Source organism: Artemia sp. Qi Xiang Cuo, chromosome 8 (assembly GCF_049724085.1).
Source record: "Artemia sp. Qi Xiang Cuo chromosome 8, ASM4972408v1, whole genome shotgun sequence".
Lineage (NCBI taxonomy): Eukaryota > Metazoa > Arthropoda > Branchiopoda > Anostraca > Artemiidae > Artemia > Artemia sp. Qi Xiang Cuo.
This window is the reverse complement of record NC_142801.1, coordinates 57488843-57515310: the sequence shown is the minus strand read 5'-3', so window position 1 is coordinate 57515310 and position 26468 is coordinate 57488843. Positions and strand designations below refer to the sequence as shown.

The 26468-nt window shown below is 35.5% G+C and overlaps 1 protein-coding gene across 3 annotated transcripts in view; it reads left to right on the top strand.

Moving 5' to 3' along the window:
* LOC148949603 (uncharacterized) overlaps positions 1 to 26468 on the top strand; it is a 249687-nt gene that overhangs the window by 197459 nt on the left and 25760 nt on the right. For all 3 annotated transcript variants that reach the window (XM_089093036.1, XM_089093038.1, XM_089093037.1), the window contains one exon: positions 13255 to 13356. In XM_089093036.1, coding sequence (XP_088949162.1) covers positions 13255 to 13356 — 102 coding nt within the window. The remainder of the gene's footprint in view (positions 1 to 13254; positions 13357 to 26468) is intronic.

Here is a 26468-nt window from a genome sequence, read left to right as displayed (position 1 = left end):
TTCCTGTGGCGTAGCCAAGGCAGCTAAATTTTACAAATATTTTGCAACAGACGGCGTTGCAATTACCAGACTTATATTACCTTCTAAAACGTTATTGAAAAGTGCAGGATTTGCAATTATCACGCCAATGTGAAGCTTCCTGAAGACCTTCAGCTAAACACTGATAATCGCTTTGTCTTTAATCTATGTCTTTTTCTTTGATTCTACAAAAAGAATGAGCATTAATTGCATGAACATTTTATCTTTAATCCAAACGTCTATAGATATTAATATCACTGTTGTACACACGTCCGGCCTCTGGGAGAGTGGATCAGGGGGATTTTTCAGAAGAACGGGAAGCAAAATGCAAAAAAATATGTTTTTTTAGGTGGCTATTCTTTTTTCACTCAAGAATCACTTTCAGGTGAGGACTCTCCTTTCTTCCCCTGTACACAAGTGCAGATTGATAGGCTAGCCCAACCTGATATATGATGGGTTTGGTTATACTCATCAGTGCGCAAAGAATACCTTTGAGGACGAGGGGGAATAGGAATTTTTATAGAAAGGAGAGGGGGGTGAAGGGTCAAAATACGAAACTCGAGTTTTTACACCACTATTCATCTTTTTTTCCCTTGACCCCCCCCCCACTCATCCCTCTGTTCAACCTTAGGGCCTAGAACCACCTTATCCCTTATTCTTTGCACGAATGGTAATACCTAAATTAAATTGATGTTTAAAATCTGCAAAATAGCGTCAATTTTACGAAGAATTCGACATGAAGTCGTTCATATTGTGCTGAGTTTCCAATAAAGGCGTGTCATATTATTTGGGAAAAATGGCTTGCTAACAATTTCTGGCCTGAAAACGTTCTAGGTAGGTCAGAGTTTGAGAAAATTTGTTAGGAGCCTTAATCTTGGGAAAAAATCATATGAATGACGTCATCTTTATGAGCACATTTCAAGAGCACAAATATGTCATTTCCGCCCTTGGAGTATCTATGACGCATGCAAAATTACCCAAGAGACATAGCTAAATATAAAATACAGAGTGCAATGAGTCAAACAAAAGTGAAAAAAAACACATTTGCGTTTAGAAGACTTGCGACAGCGAGGATTCAAACAAATTACAGACGAACGTTTAAAGAAAGACTCTACAAATATTACAGCCATAATAATACAATGTGTACTGATGTCTAGAATAATTAATCAATTCTTATATGAATAGAATAAATATGAAAAAACTAAAAAAAAAGTCATAAAAATTAAATTTTCCTTAAAACCCTCAGCCCCTAATTTTCCTCATTAATATTAAATTTTGCTTAAAACTCTTGCAATAATTGATCAATTTTTGAATCCGGCACAGCAATCCTGAAAAAGAGCCAAGAAAATTGAAGAATAAAAAATATATGTTTAAAAAATAAGCTGCAGTGAGGATTACAACGAGACAAAAAAGAAAGTGAAGAACATAGAAATATGCGGTTAAAAGACATATGACGACGAGGATCAGAAAGAATCAAAAACAAAAATAAAGCACAAAGAATTATTAGGTTTGAAGATATGCGAGTAGGGGGGGGGGGGGTCGATCTATTCTGGAAGCCCAATACGAAATTAACATGGGATTTCTGGAAGCCCAATAGGGGTGTACAAGTGTAGCTCTTAGTCCCTCGCACCTAGGCAGTACGGTTACCTGTTTCTACCGATCGGCTAGCAAGATTACGAGCATATCCCTGGCAAGATTCCCACCCTCTGACGTCACGACACACCCTCGCCTTTAAACAGCCAGATAGGAAAATAGATCGGATTTCTGTGACATGCCCTCGGGATTTTAAAGGTCCAGATAGGGGAGCTCCCAATTCCAAGTACCTGTGCAATGCAATCCTTATTTCTAGCGTCGGCTGGTAAGATTCCTACAACATACCCCTCTAGACTTCGATGACGTCACACTACACACCCCGTTTTAAACGGTTAGGTTTAATATGGATGAAACCTTCTTATGTTGCAAGCTAGACTCCAAGAGCCACGGGGGAGCCCCCGGCTTTTAAATTAACAACATCAGACACCTAATGTGAGGTCACGTAATGACAGCGCAGCCATCACTGTCACATAATACTTTTTTGGTATTTTTTTTCGCACGAAACGTTCAAAGTTTTTTTTTCTTTCTTTTAACTTAACGGCGGTGCACACTTTATGTAAGGTACACCCAAAACTTACGCAATGACGGCGCACTTTTATGTAATACCGGTGCACATCACTGTCACATAATATCTTTTTTCGGCATTTCATTTTTCACCCGAAACGTTCAGAGCATTTCTTTTTTCTTTATCCTTTAGTTCTTTGTCCTTGCTGGGACTCGAAAAGTGAAGTTTCATCCAATGGGGAAGCGCTCCAAGCAACACGAACTGCTATTGCCAATATTCTGTATTAGGGAAATACTTTCAAGAAATAACACCTTCCCGTGACGTCACGAGACACACCTTTGTCTATTTATAACACTCCCAGGTGTTCCCTAACAAGCACCATTGTTTATCCCTCAAAAAATAGAAGCCCCTGATAGCTATATATTGATTTTTATGTAAGACGGACAGGTGTTCCCCTTAATGCCATTGTTTTTCGCTTAAAAAAATAGAAGCCCCATATAGCTATCTGTTGATTTCCCTGTAAGACTTTCAGGCGTTCCCCTAGCAGATCGCCATTTTTAAAGGTGCAGAGGGAATGTTTGTTTTTAGACAACATTGCTGTAAATGTATTTCTAGCGATAAAGACTAAGGGATGCTTAAATTGTGTAAACACCTTGATCAGGCTAAACAATAAATTTTAAAAACACAGACTTTGTACATAAAAAAGGCTTATCGTAACATATGCAAAAAGAACCGTGTACTATAGAAATTCGGGGATCCTAGCATGCAATGCCAGGGGATATAGCTGATATTACATGCAAATTTAAGCCCTATTAAGAACTTTTTAACGAAAGTGCATCGTTTCTTTGAGCGGGATGTTAGATTTCACACCATCGTGACAATTTGCCCCACCCTCTCCCTAGCAATCATTTCCACGGGGAAAAGTTGATTTTAGATGGAAATTTAAGACATATTAGAGCTTTTAAGGAAAATACCCCGTTTTCTTGGAGCTAAACTTATGAATATTGCACAATATCCTGACAATACGCCCCACCCACCCCTAGCAATCATTTCCAGAGGGCACGTTGATATTAGAGTTAAATTTATGCCATATTAAGAGTTTTTTTTAACGAAAATGCATCCTTTTTTTGAGCGGGATGATAGATTTCACACCATCGTGACAATTTGTCCCACCCTCCCCCTAGCAATCATTTCCAGAGGGAAAGGTTGATATTAGATGCAATTTAACACATATTAAGAGCTTTTAAGGAAAATACCCCGTTTTCTTTGAGCTAAACTTATGGATATCTCACATTATCCTGATAATACGCCCCACCTACCCCTAGCAATCATTGCCTGAGGGCGTGTTGGTATTCGAGTTAAATTTATGTCATATTCAGAGAACGATAATGTATCGTTTCATAGACTGGGGTATTTGATATCAGTCCCTCTCTGCCGAAATATTCCTGTGACACATCCAACCCAACTTTTAAGGTGTAAAAGCATATTACTCCAAGGAAATATGTACCACCCTTTCACACTATGGATTATATGCGGCACCCTCTGGCACTCTCATTATTCCAAGGCCATTTACAAATATTTTCATTATAAAAATATGCTTTTAAATCCAATGATTTATGTTTTAACAATCCACCTTCAAAATGATACAAATCGGTTATAAATTACAAATCTAGTTTTCAGAACCTTTAAAATAGTACTCTGAAATTGAAGTTCTACAGCCCCCTAGCATTCATTTCAGGATGACAAGGTTGATATTAGATGCAAATTTTTAGGCATTGTTGAGGTATTTCCAAGAACCCTTAACGAAAATATATCGTTTCTTTGAGTGCAAGTTAGATTCCCCCCCCTCCATGGTAAAAATTCTTTAACACCTCCATCTTAACTTTTAAACTGTAGAGCAAATTACTCCATGCAATTTACGCCACAGTACCATTTTTTGACTGCCCCCACACCCCCTAACAATTTACGAAAAATTAAGCAAGAAAAACAGATTTTAATTTTAATAAAGCAGTGAACAAATAACAAGAAAATGAACATTTAATCAAAAAGCAAATATTTTTATTGCTTAATTTTTCGTAAATGGAAAAGCAGTGTTGTCTAAGAAATTATTTACCCCTAACAATCATTCCTGACATTTTTCAGACATATCTGGTCAAAAATTATGCCTCAATTCGGTGATTCAAGTTTTCCCAACCAATCTCTTCGTGATACACCATGTCAATTCACACCATCGTGACATTACACACCTCATCATCCGTCAACCATGTGGCACCACCCCTTATCAACCCCCTTGAACATTTTCAACCATTTCACACCAAAAATAAGCTAGTCATTCTAAATTAAACAGTGTATTTTTGAAGAGCGAGAAGTTACCATTTCTTTGCCAGAGTGTGATATTCCAACCAATTCACACCCCAGTACCACACTACTATTACTCTATGACCCCCTCTGACAACATACCATCATTCCTAAGACATCTGTCTGACATTTCTTGTTAAAATTTATGCTTCAATCCATTGATTCTTGTTTTCGCAAGCTAATCCTTTCATGATGCTCCACAAAACATATCACACCATTATGGCTTTACGTGCTCAGCCCACTGCAGGGAAATTTTGACTATTGATTTACAAGCATTTGCGTATTTACACAATTGTCTTCAATACTTTAAAATTTACTTCATATATTTAATATTTTCTTTGGCTTATGGCCCGAGGTTTGAGAATTTTAAGATATTGTTTTCCATATTATATTATTTTACTTATTTTTTAACTATTTTCCTGGGGTTCAGTAGATCCCGGGTATGAAAACATTCAGCCTCGAGTGTGACGTATGACTTAGGCTATCCTTATAGTGTTGTGTTGGTGTTTTTCGTATCAGTTTTCCTCTATTGATCTTTCAAAGTGCATTTGGAAGCTCTCTCCTTTCAAACGTATGACTCGGGTTGTATTTATAGTGTTATGTCGTGCTTTATCTTGTCAGGGTTACCTCTCCTGATGTTTAAAGGATCATTTTTTTTTCAAAGGAAACGTATAACTCAAGACGCATGACTTAGGCTATTTTTATAGTGCTGTGTCGTGGTTTTTTGTATCAATAGTACCTCCATAGATGTTCCAAAGTGCATTTGGGAGCCTTCTCCTTTGATTCATATGACTGGTTGCAGCATTCAAGTGAATTTCTATTTCGTAGGAAACTTATGACTCAAGACGTAAGACTTAGGCTATCTTTATAGTGTTATGTCGTGGTTTTCCGTTGATGTTCCAAAGTGCGTTTGGAAGCTTTCTTCTTTGAATCGTCTGACTCAGGATGTATTTATAGTGTTGTATCGTGCTTTACTTGGTCAGTGTTATCTCTCTTGATGTTTCAAAGTATATTTTTTTTCATAGGAAACATATGACTCAAGATATTTTTATAGTGTTGTGTCATACTTTATCATGTCAGTGCTACCTCTGTTGATGTTTCAAATTGGATTTTAGAAGTTTTCTCGTTTGAAACGTATGATTTAAGATATTTTTGTAGTTTTGTGTCGTTCTTTATCTTCATCTGTTGATGTTTCAAAGTTCATTTTGGAAGTTTCTCGTTTGATACGCATGACTCAAGATGTTTGTGTAGTGTAGTGTCAGAGTTTGTCTTGTCATTTTTGCCTCAGTTGGTGTTTCAAAGTTCATTTTGGAAAGTTTCTCGCTTGAAACGTTTCACTCTAGATGTTTTTCTAGTGTTGTGTCGGGGTTTGACTTGTCATTTTTACCTCAGTTGATGTTCCAGACTGCATATTGGAAGTTTTTCACTTGAAACATATGACTCAGAATGTTCTTGTAGTGCTGTGTCGTGGTTTATCAGCGCCAGTATAACCTCAGTTGGTGGTTTCAAAGGGTATTTTGAAGTTTCTCGTTTGAACCCTATGACTTGGGATATTTTTGTTGTGATGTGTCGTGATTTGTCTTTGTTACCTCTCCTGATGCTCTCAAAATGCATTGTGGAAGTTTTTTCCTTTGAATCGTATGACTCAGGATGTATTTATAGTGTTGTATCGTGGTTTATCTTGTCAGTGTCACCTCAGTTAATGTTTCAAAGTTCATTTTGGAATTTTTTTTTTGTTTGAGACACATGAATCAAGATATTTTTGTACTGTTCTGGTTTGTCTTGTCACTGTTACCTCACTTGATGCTTAAAAGGGCATTTAGGAAGTTTCTCGTTTGAAACGTATGACTTGGGATATTTTTGTAGTGATGTTTTGCAAATCGTCTTTGCTACCTCTCATGTTGCTTTCAAAGTACATTGTGGAATTTTTTTCGTCGTATGACGTAGAATTTATTCATAGTGTTGGGTTGTGGCTTATCTGGTCAGTGTTTACCTCTGTTAATGTATCAAAGTATATCTTTGAAGTTTTCTCGTATGAAACATATGACTCAGAATGTTTTAATAGTGATGTGTAAGGGCTTATCTTGTCACTGGTATTTCAGTTGATGTATAAAAGTTCATTTGGAATTTTTTTTTTCGTTTGAAACATGTGACTCAAAATTTTTTGTTCTGTCCTGGTTTGTCTTGTCACTTCTACCTCGCTTGATGTTTCAATGTGAATTTTGGAATTTTTTCCTTTGAAACATATGACTCAAGATATTTTTCTAGTGTTGCATCCTGGTTTATTTTATCAGTGTCACAAACTTTTACTTAGTATGATCAAGTTTCTCTCGGAAGTAACAACTTTTTCTTAATAGTAAAAATTTGTTGATAGTAGCAGCAAGATTTCTGTGGAAGACAAAAAATAGATCTTAGAAGTAACAATTTTCTGCTAATGCTACCAAGTTTTCCGTAGGAAGTAGCAATTTTTTTCTTAACACAAACAAATTTTCTCTTCGAAGTAGCAACTTTTTCTTAAATACTAAAAAACGTTAACTTAATATTATCTAATTTCTCATGGAGGTAACGGGGTCTTTCTTAATTCTAAAATTTTTTTTATAATAGCCGCAAGTTTTCCGTTATAGATTACAAATTTCTCTTAGAATTAATAACTTTCTGTCTATGCTAACAAGTTTTCTGTTAGAAGAAGTAAGTTTTTCTTAACAATAACAAATTTTTTCTTCGAAGTAACATCTTTTTTTCCTTAATAGTAACAAAGTTTTTCTAATAGCAGCAAGTTTTCCATCAAAGATAATAAATTTCTCTTAGAAGTATTAATTTTCTGGTAATGCTACCAAGTTTTCTGTTAGATGTAGTAGTTTTTTCTTAACACTGACAAATTTTCTCTTCGAAGTAACAACTTTTTTCCTTAATAGTATCAAATTTTTTCCTAATATTATCAGATTTCTCATTTAGGTAAGAAGTTTTTTCATAATAGTAAGAAAGTGTTTCTAAGAACAGCAAGTTTTTTGTCAAAAATAAAATACTTTTCTTAGAAGTAACATTTTTTTTTATTATGATAACAAGTTTTCCGCCAAAAGTACCAAGTTTTTCTTAAGACTAAAAAATTTTTTCTTCGAAGTTATAACTTTTTCTTCAATACTAACAAACTTATACTTAATACTATCAAATTTCTCTTATAAGTAACAGGTTTTTTCTTAATAGTAACAAATTGTTTAAATTAGCAGCTAGTTTTCTGTCAAAGATAAGATATTTCTCTTAGAAGTAACACTTTTCTGTCTATGCCAACAAGTTTTCGGCTAGAAATAGCAAGTTTTCTTAACATGAAGTGCAACACTGACAAGACAAACCACGACACAGCACTACAAGAACATTTTGAGTCATTTGTTTCAAGCGAGAAAGTTCCAAGATGCAGTTTGAAACATCAACTTAGGTAATACTGACAGGTCAAACCCCGACACAACACTAGAAAAACATCATGAGTGATACGTTTCAAACGAGAAAATTTCCAAAATGAACTTTGAAACATCAACTGAGGTAACAGTGACAAGACAATCCCTGACACTGTACTATACAAAAATCTTGAGTCACGCGTTGCGAATGAAAAACTTCCAAAATCCATTTTCGAATATCTATAGAAGTAACAAAGTTGACATGATAAACAACACAAAACTTCAAAAAATATCTTTAATCATACTTTCCAAACGAAGAAACTTCTAAAATGCAATTTGAAACATCAACAGAGGTAACACTGACATGATAAACCATGATACAGCACTACAAAAATATTTTGAGTCATACGTTTCCTAAGGAAAAAAATACAATTTGAAACATCAAGAGAGGTAACACTGACAAGATAAAGAAGGACACAACACTATAAATACATCCTGAGCCATACGGTTCAAAGGAGAAAGCTTCCAAATGAACTTTGAAACATCAATGGAGGAAACACTGATACGAAAAACCACGACACAACACTATAAGGATAGCCTAAGTCATTAGGGTCACTCGAGGCTGAATATTTTCATGCACGGGATCTATTGATCCCCAGGAAAATAGTGAAAAATATGTAAAAATAATAAAATATGGTAAATAATACCTTAAAATTCTGAAAACTTGAGCCATAAGCCCTAAAAAAAATATGAAGTAAATTTTTAAATAATGAGATAATTGCTTAAATTCTTATATATCCATAGTCAAAATTTCCCTGCAGTGGGTTGGGCGCGTAATGTCATGGTGGTGAGATGTGTTTTGTGGAGCATCATGAATGGCTTGTCTTGCCAAAAACAAGAATCAATAGGTTGAAGCATAAATTTTTACAAGAAATGTCTGAAAAATGTCTTAGGAATGATGATGTGATGTCAGAGGGTGCCACAGCGCCATAGTAATGTGGTACTGTGGTATGAATTGGTCGGAGTAGCATACTCTAGCAAAGAAATATTCTGTTCAATTTAGATTTACTAGCATATTTTCGGAGTGAAACGGCTGAAAATGTCGTAGGGAGGTGATCAGGAGTGGTGCCACGTGGATGACGGATGTGTAGGTGTGTAATTCCACGGTGATGAGAATTGACAAGGTGTATCACGTAGGGACGGTTTGGTAGAATTTGAATCACCGGATTGAGGCATAATTTTTGACAAGAAATATCTGAAAAAGTCTTAGGAATGATTGTTAGGGTGTGCGGGGGAAGTCAAATAATGGTACTGTGGCGTGAATTACATGGAGTAACGTGTTCTAAAGTTTAAAATTTAATATGGAGGAGTTAAAGAATTTTTACCATGGAGGGTAGGGGGGCTGAAAATCAAACTTTCTCTCAAAGAAACGCTGTATTTTCTTTAAGGGCTTTCGGAAATACCTTAACAATGCCTAAAAATTTGCATCTAATATCAACCTTGCCCAATGGAATTGATTTGTAGGGGGGGGGGGAAGAGCTGTAGAACTCCGACTTCAGAGTTCGGTTTTGAAGGTAATTTTAACTAGATTTGTAATTTATAACCGATTTGTATCATTTTCAGTTTGGATTGCTAAAACACAAATCATTGGATTTAAAAGCATATTTTTATAATGAAAATATCTGTAAATGCCCTTGGAATAATGAGAGTGCTAGAGGGTGCTGTATTGAATCCATAGTTTACCAGGGTGGCGTGTATTACCTTGGAGTAATATACTTTTACACCTTAAAAGTTAGAGCGGACGTGTTAGAGGAAATTTTCGGCAGAAAGGGACTGAAATCTAATATCCCAGTATACGAAACGATGCATTTTCGTTAAAAAAAACACTTAAGATGGCATTACTTTAACTCTAATATCAACGCGCCCTCAGGAAATGATTGTTAGGAGCGGGTGGGGCATATTATCAGGATATTATGAAATATTCATAAGTTTAGCTCAGAGAAAACGGGATATTTTCCTTAAAAGCTCTTAATATGTCTTAAATTTGCTTCTTAATTCAACCTTTCCCCCTGGAAATGATTGCTAGGGGCAGGGTGGGCGTGTTGTCACGATGGAGTTAAATCTAACATCCCAATAAAAGAAACGATGCATTTTCGTTAAAAAAGTTCTTTATAGGGCTTAAATTTGCATCAAATATCAGCCATACCCCCTTGTATTGCATGCTAGGATTCCCGATTTTCAAAAATACATGGTTCTGTTTGCATATGTTACGGTAAGCCTTTTTTCACGTTTCATTTTTTTCGTGTTTTTTGTACTGTTTTTTATGTGTTTTTAATATTGTTTGTAAATTGGATTGAAATAATAAAATTTTTATTTACAAAGTCTGTGTTTTTAAGATTTATTGCTTAGCACGATGAAGGTGTTTAAACAATTTAAGCATCCCATAGTCTTTATCCTAGAAATATATTTAGAGCAATTTTATTTAAACATAAACATTCCCTCTGCGAGTTTAAAAATGGCGCGCTGCTAGGAGAATGCCTAGGTGTCTTACAGGGAAATCAATAGATAGCTATATGGGGCTTCTATTTTGCGAGGGAAAACATTGGCATTTGGGGGAACATCTGACCATCTTACAGGGAAATCAGTATATAGCTATAAGGGGCTTCTATTTCTCGAGGGAAAAACAATGGCGCTTGCTAGGGTACAACTGGGAGTGTCATAGAATAGACAAAGGTGTGTCTTGTGACGTCACGGGAATGTGTTATTTCTTGAAAGTGTTTCCCTAATACAGAATATTGGCAATGGCAGTTTAGTCGTGTTGCTTGGAGAGCTTTTCCATTGGAAGAAAACTGGACTTTCCGAGTCCCAGTGAGGACAAAGAACTAAACAATAAAGAAAAAAGAAATGCTTTTGATGTTTCGGGCGAAAAATAAAATACCAAAAAAGGTATTATGTAACATTGGTGCTTGGCTTTAATACATAAAAGTGCGCTATTATTTCGTAAGTTGTGTGCTGACCTTACATAAAGTGTGCACCACCATTAAGTTAAAAGAAAGATAAAACCCTTTATCGCTTCGAGCGAAAATGCCAAAAAGGTATTATGTGACAGTGATGGTTGTGCTGTCATTATGGGACCTCACATAAGATGTGTGCTGTCGCTAAGATGCAAGCGGGGGTTCTCCCATGGCTCCCGGAGACTAGCTTGTCGCATACGATGATCCATATTAGACATGACCGTTTAGAACGGGGTATGTCGTGTGACGTCATTGGAGTCCAGAGGGGTGTGTCGTGGGAATCTTACCAGCCGACTTCTAGAAACAAGGACCGTATTGCACAGTTGTGAGGTATTAAGACCTCCCCTATCTGGCCCTTTAAAAATCCCGAGGGCATGTCACAGAAATCCCATCTGTTTTTCTATCTGACTGTTTAAAGGCAAGGGTGTGTCGTTCTGTCAGAGGGCGGGAATCTTGCCAGAGATGCGCTCGAAATCTTGCCAGGCAACCGGTATAAACAGGTAACCGCATTGCCCAGGTGCGAGGGACTAGGAGCTACACTTGTACACCCCCTATTGGGCTTCCAGAAATTCCATGTTAAAGTCGTATTGGGTTTCCAGAATAGATTGACCCCCCCTCCCACCCCAACTACTTATGCGACAGTGAGAACAAAGAAATATGAGGTTAGAATAAAAGTGGCAGCGATGATTATAAGCGATACTGGGAATCAGAATGTATCAAAATTGAAGGTGAAGAACAAAGAATTGTACGTTTGCCAGACCCACGTAAGCGAGCATCAGTATATGTCAAAAATGAAAGTGAGGGACAAAGAATCGTGTTTTTAGAAGATAAGCGAACGAGTCAAAAATAAAAGTGAAGAAGAAAGAAAAAGTAAGTTACAAAAACGACGCCATCGCAATCTCCGACTCCGGCAAACTATGGCAAAAAACCTGTTACAAACCTATAAAGATGCAGTAAACTACACAAGTGTTAATTAAAAGTCATTGGGACCCTTCAACGTTGTATGTATTCGCTGTGTAGTCCTCCATTTTTCCGAGGAAAGAGTAGCCAGCAAAGGTGATTCGTTTAGAGGCTGCTGCTTGCTTAGTCGAATTACATTGCCACCTTCATAATTCCAAATGAATTGGTACGGCCTTCTATAAGACGTCATTTGTTCTCCAAAGAGTTCCACAAACATATCCGAAACTTGAACCAGTGTTTTGCTTTAGCTTCAAGCAACGTAGGTGATGATCGAAACATTAATAGTTATAATGTTTTCAGCTTCAAAGTAGCTGGATAAATTTATCAAAAAATAAATTTAGTGGCACATCCATCACAAACCCCCGAAGGCAATTTTAAACCAACTTCATTTAGCTAAATATACTTTCTAGACCTGATAAAGCTGTTCAAGAACGCCTTCCACATCCTTTAAATTACGGGAACTTTCGTAATCTAATAGATCTCTTGGAATAAATATTGCGAGACACAAACAAATATGCCAAAGGTTAAAAGAAAATACGAGAAGTGGAGGATGATATAAATCAGCTGTGTGTGTTTTTGTGCTAGAAGAGAGAGCGAGAGAGGACAAGTAAGAGGGAAAGAAAAGAGAGAAATGGAGAGGTATCTCAAGCTTCCTCTGCTGCAAAGTGTAAGGTTAGGACTTTTTTTGGAAATTATTAGACATCTAAAAGACATTAAAGTGAAATTTGTAAGATTTTCATATTTCTCTATAGTCCAACAAACTGGACAGCTTTACTCCAGTCAGGAAAGTATACAATACAATAATAAGAAACGGTTTACAGAAAGAGGCTTTAATACGAACTCCTACAGTTTGAATAAGATACCTCTAACATTTCTATCTAAGAGAGCTCCAAAGGTCCATTAGCCTGAGGGTCCTGTAAGCTCTTAATCCCGTGGATATCTGCACTGTATAAATTGGCTTCTACTGATGAAGACATCCATAGACGTAAATATAAACATATTCTACTCTAAATATATTCAGACATATTCTAAACGTATTCTAAATATATTCTCACTAGCATGGCATATCTATATTTTAAAATCTGGATTAGCTTCTGATTTAGTCTGTACAGAAACTAAAACAAATGTGGGGGGTGTAAAGTTGAGGTCATGAGCTGCATCTAAATATTCTAGCGTCACTTATGACTTGTTATTTTATATTATATACTAGTAAGATTAATCGAGATAATAGTTACCATTCATTAATCAGATTCAAATGACAATTTTTTCTCATAGTCCAGAATTTTAAAACGCGTTTTCAATACCTATTGCTAAGAACCGGGGCCCGTTCTTTACTTGATTGAACCTACTGCCGCAACTACGAAAGATAGTTAGTTGGAAGTGTTCCCCTAAGATACTTGTTCTCTTTTTTCAGATTTTAAAGAAGCGTTCATGTTGATGGACAAGGATGAAGATGGGGTGATAGACTCGTCAGAATTGGCACTAGTCCTACGTTTTCTGGGTCAACGACCTTCAGGTATGGTAACAAATTTCATAAAATAATTTTTTCGTTCTTTGAAAAGAATTAATTTTTTTAATGAATCATTAAATTTAATAGTGTGTTAAAAGATAGAAGTGGTGGTTCTGGCCTCTCTGGCACCCAGGTCAAAATCTTGATTAGCACCCAACCCCCGTCTCCTAAAAAATTTCAGGCCACGTTTAAAAAAAAAGTTTCATTTATTAACAACATTTTCAGTTATTTAAATATGATTTTTTTTTTTTACTTTATATAGAAAAAGATAGGATATGGGGAAACTGGAAATTGCGGATTCAATTTGCTTTTATCTACTGCCAACTGCGCCCCCTGCTTTATTTAATGAAAATAAAATTTCAAAAATTACAAAAAGATTATAAATATTCGATTATTTATTTGAAATTTAGCGCCCCTAAAATTTCTGCGCCGGGGCCAAGTGCCTGTCTCTCCCCTAAAACCACCTCTGATAGTTAGTCAATTTAATAATTAATTGATTTTTCTCCTATATATTTGTCACACTAAGTAACTTATTATACTAATATATTAATAATTAGTTATAAAAGTTATAATTTATGATTACTTAGTTGAAAATGAATTTTTCTCTTCATTAAAAATTTGTTTAATCATTTGTTTATAAAAGACTGTCTTTAGCTGGTGAACATAATATTTTTTTTTACCCCCCCCCCCAAAAAAAAAAAAAAAAAACTTTTTGTGAACTTAAACCAATTTTTCCGTGAGTTTTAAGCCATTGCTTTGGTACAAAAAATTTAAACTTCCACCGGAAATTGATAGCAAGTTCGTGACAAAATAAATAAGGTGATAAATTTCTAATTTAGCTGTCTAACACGATAAAAAAAATCAATCTATCTGAACTCAAGGGGAAAAGAAAGTTCCTCTTTTTCATTTTTTACCAAATCCAAATTATTTTTTTATCCATGTCATGTGTCCCTCTTTACTGGCTCCTATTTCACCTAATTGGATTGGGTTTAGAAGTACTAGTTGTAAAAATTCTGCACATTATAGGGCTTAATAAAAGAATTTACGTACTAAACAAACGAAACTATAAAATTTTATAAAATTGATAAATCCCACTAGACGAAGCTCGATAGAACCAAGACCTTTGACAAAATAAATAGCAAAAAATAACCTTGCTGATATTTGACGTTTCCTATGAGTTTTGCTGTTTTTTTCTTCTTTTTTTCTTTTTTTTTCCATTTGACCTCACCTTGAAAGTGAATAATTGGGCATGGTACACTTTTCTCGGTGCCCTAAATTTTATGGGTATTTATAATATTTGATTTGAACTGAAATTATAATCGAACAATTTTAATCAAAGCTCAAATTGATTTAATAATAGTAGTCTGTAGGCATCCTAGATGAAAGAGTCAAACAGTTCGTGGTAACAAACTGTAAGTAAGGCGCGACCCGGCTCAATGGTAACCGAAACTCTAGAAAACGGTATTTTGATACAAATAGATCCATCAAAAGAATTAGATTTTAATGCTGATTTCAAATATATAAGTTTCATCAAGTTTAGTCTTACCCATTATAAGTTACGCGCCTGAGAAAATTTGCCTGATTTTTGAAAAAAGGGGGAAACACCCCCTAAAAGTTATAGAACCTTAATGAAAATCGCACCATCATATTTTGCGTATCACAGAACCCTACTGTAGAGGTTTCAAGCTCCTATCTACAAAAATGTGGAATTTTTCATTTTTTGCCAGAAGAAAGATCACGGGTGCGTGTTTATTTCTTTTTTGTTGTTTTTTTTCCCAGGGGTGATCATAAAAAAAACAATTTTAAAAAATTTTGTTTTTCTTTTATTTAATTTCTGATCGTTATTTAGTTAATGCAGCTTTTATTTTGGCTCACCGTCATTGAATAAGTAAACAAAATTTGCATAAAAATTTTACTCTTCTTTTGCTAAATGGTTGTCTCTAAATTTGGTTCTGACGTAATTTACAAATTAACTTAAGTAGCAAACTTCTATATTCGTATATTTTTCTTCTGGCAAAAAATACGTTGCAGATATAGTTGCAGATTTTTGCAGATATGAGCTTGAAACCTATGTAAATGGGTTTTCTGATGCGCTGAATCTGACGGTGGGATTTTCATTAAAATTCTTTCACTTGTAAGGGATGTTTCCTCCCTCTTAAAAAATCAGGTAAATTTTCTCAGGCTCGTTGCCTTTGATAAGTAATACTAAACTTAATAAAATTTATATATTTTGAATCAGCATTAAAAGCCCATTCTTTTGATACATTTATTGACATAAAAATTCCGTTTTTAAAAGTTTCGATTACTATTGAGCCGCGTCGCTTGTTTTTTTTTTTTTTTTTTTTTTTATTAAGTATATGTTATTATGTATATGAGGGGGTTCTCCCCTTAGTCAATACCACGCTCTTTACGTTAAAAGTTAAAAATTTTTTAATCCACAAACCCCTGAATCACAAAGGCCGTTTAATTATAATAGATAGCTCTTTTGAAAGCACTAAAAAAACTGTAGCGTAAAGAGTGAGGTATTGACTTGGTGGAGAACCCTCTCATATGCGCTATAATTTCTGTTTATTTCAAGTTCTAATGTTGCTTCTTACTTTCAGTTGAAAAAACTTGTTTTTTTTATTTAATTTCTGATGGTTTTTTGAAGAATGCTTGGAAATCCGGCGCACCCTTCATAGAAATGTCCCTTACCCCAAAGAAACATCCTCCACGGAAAGATTCTCCTGAGTAACCCCCACCTCCCGCCCCCCCCCCACCACCAGAAAACAATCCTTCCTGAAAATGTCTGTATACTTCCCAATAACCAATACAATATGTAAGCAATGGGCAAAGTTCATATCTTGCAGCCCTTCCCCTGGGAACTGTGGGGGATTAAGTAATCCTAAAAGACATATTTATTAGATTTTCGACTATGCTGAACAAAATGGCTATCTTTAAATTTTAATTGGGTGACTTTGAGAAAAAAAAGAACGTGGGAGGGGGCCTAGTTGCCCTCCATTTTTTGGAGGGCACGCATCGTGATCTTTCTTCGAGCAAAAAATGCAAATTTCCACCTTTTTGCAGATAGGAGCGTGAAACTTCTTTAATAGGGTTCTCTGATAAGCTGAATGTGATGGTGTAATTTTCGTTAAAGTTAATTAAAAATGCAAAATTCCACATTTTTGCCGATAGGAGTTTGAAGCTTCTTTAATAATGTTCGTTGATGAGCTGAATTTGATGGTGTGAATTTCGTTAAAGTTAATTAAAAAAATTGCAATTATAACAAAATTTTATTGTTAAAAAAAAATTGAGTTGTGAGAAAGTCAAACTTTAGCGTAAAGAGTGAGGCGTTGTGGCGGGGACAGCCCCTTTCATATATGGAATAATTTCTGTTCGTTTTAAGTTTTAACTTCGTTCCTTACTTTCAGTTAAAAAAAACTTTTTTTTTTATTTCATTTGTGAACGTTTTTTAATTAATGCAGGTTTTTGAATTTGGCTCATCGTGCATGAATAATTAAAACAAAATTTTCATATTAATTTTAATTTTATTTGGTTAAATTGCTTTCTCGAAAATTGTTGAATTTTTTTACGAACATTTTTATTAGTAATAAATATACGTAACTTACGAATTAACTTACGTTACAAACTTCTAATTCGTAGATTTTTAATACGTATAATAGGAGGTTCTTCCCCTAGTCAATCCATCGTACTTTAAGCTAAACTTTGGATATTGTACCAATTTTTTAAAAAAGACCCCTTAATCTAAAAGGCCGTTAATTAGAATAATTAACTGTTTCAAAAATGCTAAGAAAGATTTGACTTAATGAGTAACGTATTGACTAGAATGTAAACCCAATCATATAGCTAATATTCTTTTGTTCGTTTTAAGTTTTGATGTTGCTCCTTACTTTCAGTTGAAAAACTTGTTTTTTTATATTTAATTTCTGATTTTTTTTTAAATAATGATGGGAAATCCGACGCCCCCTTCATAGCAATCTCCCTTCCCCCATGAGAACTTCCTTCATGAAAATATCCTCCCATATAACCGACCCACCCCCCACTACCAGAAAAAATTCCCCCTGAAAACGTCTGTATACTTCCCAATAACCAATACTATATGTTAACATTGGGTAAAGTTCATAACTTTCAGCCCTCCCCCTGGGGGCTTCGAGGGATTAAGTCATCCTAAAAGACATAGTTATAATATTTTCGACCATGCTGAGCAAAATGGCTATCTCAAAATTTCTATTGGGTGACTTTGGGAAAAAAATGAGCGTGGGAGGGGGGCTAGTTGCCCTCCATTTTTTTGTCACTTTAAAAGGGCACTAGAAGTTTCAATTTACGTTCTAATGAGCCCTCCCGCGATATTATAGGACCACTGGGTCGGTATGATCACCCCTGGGGGAAAAATAACAACAAATAAACAAACACGCATCCGTGATCTTTCTTCTGGCAAAAAATGGAAAATTTCACATTTTTGTAGATGTCTACAGCAGAATTCTCTGATACGCTGAATATGATGGTGTGATTTTCATTATTGTTCTATAAATTCTAGGGGGTCTTTCCCCCTTTTTTCGAAAATCAGCCAAATTTTCTCAGGCACGTAGCTTTTGATAGGTAAGATTAAACTTGATGAAACTTATATATTTGAAATCAGAATTAAAATTTGATTCTTTTGATGTATCTATTGGTATCAAAATTCCGTTATTTAGACTTTCGGTTACCATTGAGCCGGGTCGCTCCTTACTTACAGTTCGTTACCACGAACTGTTTGATTACCAAAATGAATGAACTTTTGGAGGCTTTGCGAGTTCAGAGTGCAAGAATAGGTTTGGAAATCAATATCAAGAAGACTAAGTCGCTATGGCTAGGAATAAGTGAAGGTGAAGAAGTGATGTTGAGTAACGAGAAGATTGATCAAGTAGACAGCTTCACTTACCTAGGCAGTATTATTAGTAAAGACTGTGGGTGTAGTGAATATGTTAAAAGTTGAATAGCCAAGGTCGAGGGTGTTCTTTCACAGTTGAAAAACGTTTGGAAGAATAGGAAGATAAGTCTACGAACCAAGATTAGAATATTGGAAAGTACAATGATGACACTGATCAAGTATGGTTCTGAAGTGTGGGCACTCTGAAAAGCGGCGTAAGATTTGCAAATGTTTTCCACAGAAATCACCTACTGATTGTTTTGGTATTTGACTGACTGACTGTATCTCAAATATTCGGCTGTCAGGAAAGTGTGGTTCAATCCCATTTACTGGGGCTAGAATGAGAGAAGGGTTGAGATGGCTAGGACACATTCTGCAGATGAAGGATGACAGATTGCCAAAGATTGTTCTTGTCGGCCAACCACCTAAGGCCTAACGAAAAGCAGATCATACCCGGTTGGGGGTGGGACGAATTGGATGGAGGAAGAGCATGCGTAGGTGTATTGGCCTCAGGTGGCTTGATGATGTAGTGAGTTGTTAGTAGTAGTGTTAGTCGTGTTCCCTCCGGATCGAATTAATACATAAAGTGGGCAGTTTTTTTTTTTTTTACAAAGTTCAAAAGACAACACATTTTTTTTTACGTAAAGAAATAGATGTGTCTAAATAAGGATAGAAGAAAAAATTGATAATCATTTTGGTAAGAATGAAATGCTCGCATTACTTTTTTTTTCCTGGCCTTCCAGTGCATTCTAAAGTATATTACTAACACTACTACCAGCAACTCGTTTTAGCACTAGGTAGTCTGAGGCCAACATAGCTGTGTACACTTCTGCGCAGCCCCAATCTATTCATACCGTCAATCGCTACTCCCTCTCGTAAAATTCAAACTTATTTTAAATCCTTTTTTGACCTTGTCCCTCTCCATCTAGGAATGCCTTGCTTTTTACTTGGTCCTAGATGAACGGCTAAAATGTATAATTTTCGGCAAATTATCATCATTCATCCATAAAAGTTTCCCTAGCCTCCTTAATCTTTCTTGAAAGTGGGATCGAATCAAGTTTTTATAGAGCCTAAGGTTTGATTCGTGGTCGGTCAAATTGATACCTAAAACGTTCCTCTGATAATTTCACCCCCACTTTGTCTGTCACATCTGTTGAGCCTTCATCTGAACAAATGAACTGATGGCTTTAATGGAAAGTCAAGGTGATTGAGACGATGATTGTGAAGGAGATTTTAAAGATCAACATGGAGTTACTAGGTTTGGGAAAAAGGGTTGTAATGATGGTGGATATTAAAGTGGTTTTGTTTCTAAACCACAAAACTTTTGACATTCGTTCCAAACAAACCAAAAAAGGAGTTAATCATGAAAGTAATTTTGAAAGAAATTTATATGATGTGGCGAAAAGAAGAGAACTCCTTGAAGAAATGCCTCAAGACCCAAATAAAAACTATAGATACAAATTTAGAACTTCCTAAACCTAAATTTAACTGTTTAGTTTTCTGACTCGAATAAAAAGACTTGTTTATAGTTCATCATCAGATTCGTAATGATTCTTTTTACCTTAAATTCTTTTGCATCGATCTCACTCATTTCTCTCATTAAAAAGTGCTGACTTCAACTTCAGAAAGCTTTTGAAAATCTCGATTTCTCTCCAATTACTAGTCTACTTTACTAATTGCACTTAGTTCTTGGCTATCTTGCATCCAAATAGCACAAAAGTAGACCCGTCCTGTTTTATTTCCCTTTAATCCAATTGGAGTTTTGTTGACGAGCTAAAGAAATTTCATCCTAAGTTTATCAACTTATAACAGAATCTATGGAATCAAATGCTTCCATAGCTTTGTTGTCTCCATACCACACATCATCTATGGTGGAAATTATGCAATACATTAATACTACAAATAAGATTATTTTACCAGTAGTGTCATCAATTCACAAACATTTAGGGGGTGTGGCAAGATTTTTTAATTTTTTTTTAATGAAGATGCAAAAAGATATTTTTCAAAAATTAAGGTGGGCTTTTTTTGTTTTATTTTCAATTTCCTTAAGCAAAAATACTAAGAAAAAGGTATTTCTCAAAATCTAGTTGGGCTACTGCCACCTCCACCCCCAAAATTCATACCCCAACGACTGGCTTTTGGAAAAAAAAAATCAGCAATTAAAAGCTAATGAATTATGACAGTGGCATTCTTTACCAAGTGTATTTCTGGTGTAATTTTTATTTTAAAAAGAATAATTTCCCTCTTATTACAGCCCTATTGTCCCCATTAGTGTGGATTTGAGAACAAAGAACAAAGTAACTACCATGCATCACTTCGTGCTTTAATTGGTATACGGCATCGTTGACGCTTCAATTACAATCAAGGATGGTCTTGATCTGTTTGGTGGGCTTAATCCATATCCCCTTTTTCCAATTTTTGGCAAAATTAACAATCACAAAAAAAAATTCAAAAGCCCATGTGGAAAATGTTAAAAAAAATTCTTCCCAGCTTAGAGCAAAATTTCAAGTTATCTTTTAGCAACACCTGTCTGATTTTATTCACTAGAAAAGGAACACTGTGTAGCAGAGATATACATGCTCCCATTCCTATAGAAACAACATCAAGTAGCCAGCATGTGTTCTCTCACCTGCTGAATTTGCTTATACAATTTTATCTGATTGTCGATTCCTTCTTGAAGGAACAAAGCGTGCTATTTTTCACACAAGAAACTAATTAAGGACCATGGATGCCTTCAGAAATTTCCCTGGTGGATAAGACACAACCCAGCCAAAAGTTTCTGGAGAGTGAGCAAATATTAAAAAAAAAAAAAAAAAAAAAAACCTTTTGTTCGAAAACAAGCCCTTTGTCTTCGCTGATTAGAATCCTAGCCTGGGCAAATTTTCTGTTGCAACAGAAAGCACTAACTGTTGCACACTGATAAATTTTTTTTTTTTTGGTATGACAGTCTACTTATAATCAATACAGTATTTGGTCATAAAATTGCTGACAAGTTAGCATGCTATTCACATGATGGTAAGACAGCTAGCCTTATTGCTTATGTTGTTATAAACCGAAGACTGACAGGATCGATACAACATACTAGGATATATAGAAGTCTTGCTATTGACGCTAAAAGTAAAGATCACCATCTAGTGCACAGGAAGTCAAAACTTAGGAAGAGTAACTACCTTCCAAGAAACTATGACGCTGGTATACTGTTGGATGATATTTTGAAAAAAAATTTCCAACAACCATTGAATTCTAAATTGGAGAGTCTAATCCTTTATATTGTACATGAATGGACTAATTTTAGGAAATAGTTTTTGATGTCGCTGATGATGTCTGAGGGAGTAAAGTTAGAAACGCAGCTAGGAATGTTAGGGAAACTGTTTTATGTCTAGTAGTGAAGGGCAGGGGCTTGTACAAGATTTAATTGAGTGATAGATAATTTGAAAATAAAAGGCATGTAAGGAAAGTGGAGAAAGCATTAAAATATGAATTAAGAAGGTGCGAAGTGGAGGCCCTGGATGAAACTGCTGAGGATGTGGCAGATGTAGCCACACGACTTAAAAGTAAAACATTGTGCTGGTATGTTAAAAAACTGAGAGGGAATAGCCAATCTGGGCTTGTCCCATTAAAAGATAGCAATGGGACCACAATTAGTGATAAAGAAAGAATTAAAAAGAAACGGGCAAAACATATCGGGAATGTGCTAAACCGTTATAAAGTTACAGGAGAAGATACAGAAAAAAAAAGTCTTTGACCTTTTGGTAGTGATGCAAGATTTATCTAGTGAGGAAAAATAAGTGACAGTACCAAAAGGATTAAAAATAATAAGGCTCCAGGCTCTGATAGTGTGGTAAATAAGTTTTTTAAATATGGTGGTTATGACGTTAGATTATTACGGTAGATTATATGGTGGTTATGACGTTAGATTATGACGTTAGATAAATTACTGAAGACTATAAATACGATGTTTGAGAAAAGGGAAGTACCTGGTGATTTTAGGAAAACTTTAATTAAACCACTCTGTCAGAAAGGTAATAAGGGTAAGTGTCGTAATTATAAAGGCATTAGATTGGTTTTTGTAGGTAGCAAATTACTTAGTAGGATGATACCGTTTAGACTTAGAGATGCTATAGATAAATTTCTAAGAGAAGAACAGTGTGGTTTTAGGAAGGGGAGAGGATGCATCGACCAAATTTTCCCTCTTCGATTGTTAATTGAGAAGTGCTTGAGTCACCAAACCTTTTTAGTCCTCAGCTTTATAGATTATGAGCAAGCGTTTTGTTTCACTCGATTGAAGAGCTTTAGCAGACTTCCTATCCTTGTATGGTATTAATTAAAAAAAAAAACTTTCCGAAAAAGAAGTTTTTCAAAGAAGAGTAAAGGCTATTTTAAACTTAAAATCGTCAGATACAAATACATGTTAAAATTCAAACCCAAAACAACCAGAAATTACTATTAAAGAATAAATGAAGCCCAAAACGAACAGAAATTAAATAAATAATCATAGCAAAAAAAAATACAACAAGTAACAATATAAATGAATAAATAAATCTTAAAGCGAGTAATTCTTAAATTGAATATGTAAATTAAGCTTAAAACGAAAAAAAAAACTACTATTGAAGTATAAATGAAACTCAAAACGAATAGACATTGATAAAGAATCAATGCAAAAAAAACACAGTAAACAAACACAAACACAAATAGATACTAATGTAAATGAACGAATACATCTTAAAAAGAGTGAAACTCAAATTGAATATGCAAATCAAGCTTGAAACGAAAAAAAAAACACTACAAACAAGAGTTTGAGTATCGCCTCCTTCTTTTACTGTAAAGGTCTAAAACCCTCTGCGTAATGACGCTTTACTGAAAAAGAATCGTACTACAAATGTACTTAATATTGAAAATAAATATTAAAATTACAATAAAATTTTGAACTGATGAGCTTTCAGCAATTACTATCATTATACGTCAAATATTTAGTTTAATTTGTTATTTCTTTATAAAACTGTTCAAGACCCCTAAAATTTTCCCCTTCCTTAACTGTAAAAACCTAAAGACTACTGCGTCATTGGCGCTTCAGAGAAAACGAATTGTATTCCAAATTTTTATTTTCAAGTTCTTACAGCAATGAAAATGAAAATAAGATTACAGTGAAATAAAATCTTGAACTGATGGATCTTTAAACAGTTAATACCATTATATAGCAAAAATTCGATTGGATTTTGTTTATACTTTCTAAGACTGTTGAAGACACATATAGTTTTCAGCAAAGCGCCATGACGCAGTAGGTTTTAGACTTTTACAGTGAGAGAAGGAGGTGATACCCAAACTCTTGTTTGTAGTGATTTTTCTTCGTTTCAAGCTTGATTTGCATATTCATTTTAAGTTTCACTCTTTTTAAGATGTATTTTTTCATTTACATTAGCATCTATTTGTGTTTGTGCTTGTTTAGTGTGTGTTTTCTTTTGCATTGATTCTTTATCAATTTCTGTTCGTTTTGAGTTTCATTTATACTTCAATAGCAAAATATTTTTTTTTCGTTTTAAGCTTGATTTGCATATTCAATTTAAGCATTACTCGCTTTAAGATATATTTATTCATTTGTGTTATTACTTGTTGTATGTTTTTTTGCTATGATTGTTTATTCAATTTCTGTTCGTTTTGGGTTTCATTTATTCTTTAATAGTAATTTCTGGTCGTTTTGAGTTTGAATTTTATCAGGTATTTGTGTCTGCCGATCTCAACTTTAAAATGGCCTTTACTCTTCTTTGAAAAACTTCTTTTTCGGGAAGTTTTTTTTAATTAATCTTTGTTCGTTTTTGATTGGAAAAGTTTTAAGTTTTCCAAAATACCTTATTCAAAATCAAACTTTTTTTTCAAAATCAACTGTTCATCAAAGTATCAAAACTAGTATCAAAGTAACAATATCAAAGTAAAATAATTTGTTTTTGTCCACCTCGGAGTTTTTATTAGCTGATTTTTGAACTATTTTTAACCAAATAGCTATCTCAAAATTTTTATCGGATGGATTAGGAAAAAAAAGGGCGTGGGGGGTCTAATTGCCCTTCGATATTTTTGACTCTTTAATGGTGAACTAGAACTTTCTGTTTTCAGTCAAATGAGCCCTCTCTGAAGTTTATATGAGGATCCCTTCTATAAGAGCCATATATGCACCCAGGGCATAACTAACAACGCCTATACCCGGGCCCTGGGGTTTTTATCGGAGCTTTAATACCTGATGTTTGAAACTATTTTTAACAAAATGGCCCCCTCAAGATTTTTATCGGATGGGTTTGGGGAAGAAAAATACGTGAGGGGGGGGACTAGTTGCCCTCTGATCTCTTTTGACTCTGAGAAAGGGAACTAGAATTTTTAAATTCGTATCAAACAAGCCCTCTCTGAAGTTTATACGAGCATCCCTTTCATAAGAACCATATACGGCCCCAGGACATAACTTAAAACGCCTGACCCCCGGGCCCGGGGGTTTTGTCGACACCGGAGTTTCTGCTATCTGACCTTTGAACTATTTTTTAAAAAATGGCCATTTCAAAACTTATATCTGATGAATTTACGGAAAAAAGTGCGTGGGTGGGGCTAGCTGCCCTTCGATCTCCTTTGAATCTTAAAAATTGAACTCGAACCTTCAATTTCCATTCAAATGAGCCCTCTCTGAAGTTTGTACGAGGATCCCTTCTATAATAACCATAAATGCCAATGGGCATAACTTGCAGCGCCTGCCTCCGGGCCCGGGGGGGGGGGTGTCGACACTGGAGTTTTTGTTATCTAACCTTTGAACTATTTTTAACAAAATAGCTAGATCAAAATTTTATCGGATGTATTTGGGGGAAAAGATACGTGGGGGGATAGTTGCCCCCTCATTTCTTTGGACTCTTAAAAACTGAACTAGAACTTTCGATTTCCGATCAAATGAACCCTCTCTGAAGTTTATACGAGCATCTCCCTTCCATAACGGCAGTATGCCCGCCGGCTATAACTTACAACGCCTACCCCGGGCTCTGAAGAATTGTGTCGACCCCGGAGTTTTCGTCATATGATCTTTGAACCATTTTGAAAATAATAGCTCTCTCAAAGTTCTTATCGGAAGGGTTTGAAGAAAATAGGGTGTGGAGGGGGGGGGGCTAGTTGCCTTCCGATCTCTTTTGACTCTTAAAAAATGAACGAGAACTTTCAGTTTCCAATCAAATGAGCCCTCTCCGAAGTTTGTGCCTCTGGATCCAACGACTGCCTCCGGGCCCTGGAGGGTTGCGTCGACACAGGAGTTTTTCTTATCTGACCTTTGAACTATTTTTAATGAAATGACTATTTGAAATTTTTATCGGATGGGTTTGGGGAACAAGAGTGTGTGGGGGAGGGCTAGATACCCTCGGATATCTTTTGACTATTAAATAGTGAGCTAAAACTTCAATTTCCAATCAAATGAGCCCTCTCTGAACTTATACGAGCATCTCTTTCATAAGAACCATATACGCCCCCAGGACAACACTTACAACGCCTAACCTGCGGGCCCTGGGGGGCTGTGTTGACATCTGAGTTGACATCTAACTTTCGAATAATTTTTTAAAAAGTGGCTATCTCAAAATTGGTGGCGGTTGGGTTTGGGAGAAAAGGGCGTGGGGGGGCGTGTTGCCCTTAAATCTTTTGACTCTTAAAAAGTGAACTAGAACTTTCAGTTTTAGATCAAATGAGCACTCTATGAGGTTTATACGAACATCGCTTTCATAAGAACCATACATGGCTTCAGTGCATAATTTAGAACGCCTTTCCCTGGGCCTTGGGGGGTTGCATTGACACCGGAGTTTTTCTTATCATACCTTTGAACTATTCCTAACAAAATATCTCTCTCAAAATTTTCATCAGATGGGAAAAAGAAGGCGTGGGGAGCTAGTTGCCCTCGGATCTCTTTTGAATCTTAAAAAGTGAGCTCGAAATCTCAATTTCCAATCTAACGAGCCCATTCTGAAGTTTATACGAACATGCCTTTGATAAGAACCATATATACTCCAGGGCATAACTTACAACGCCTGCCCCCGGACCCTGGGGGGTTGTGTCGAGACCTCAGTTTTTGTTATCTAACTTTTGAACAATTTTTAACAAAATGGCTATCTCAAACTTTTCATTGGATGCATTTGGGGAAAAAGGGGTGAAGGGGGGGGGGAGCTAGTTGCCCTCCAATCTCTTTTGACTCTCAAAAACT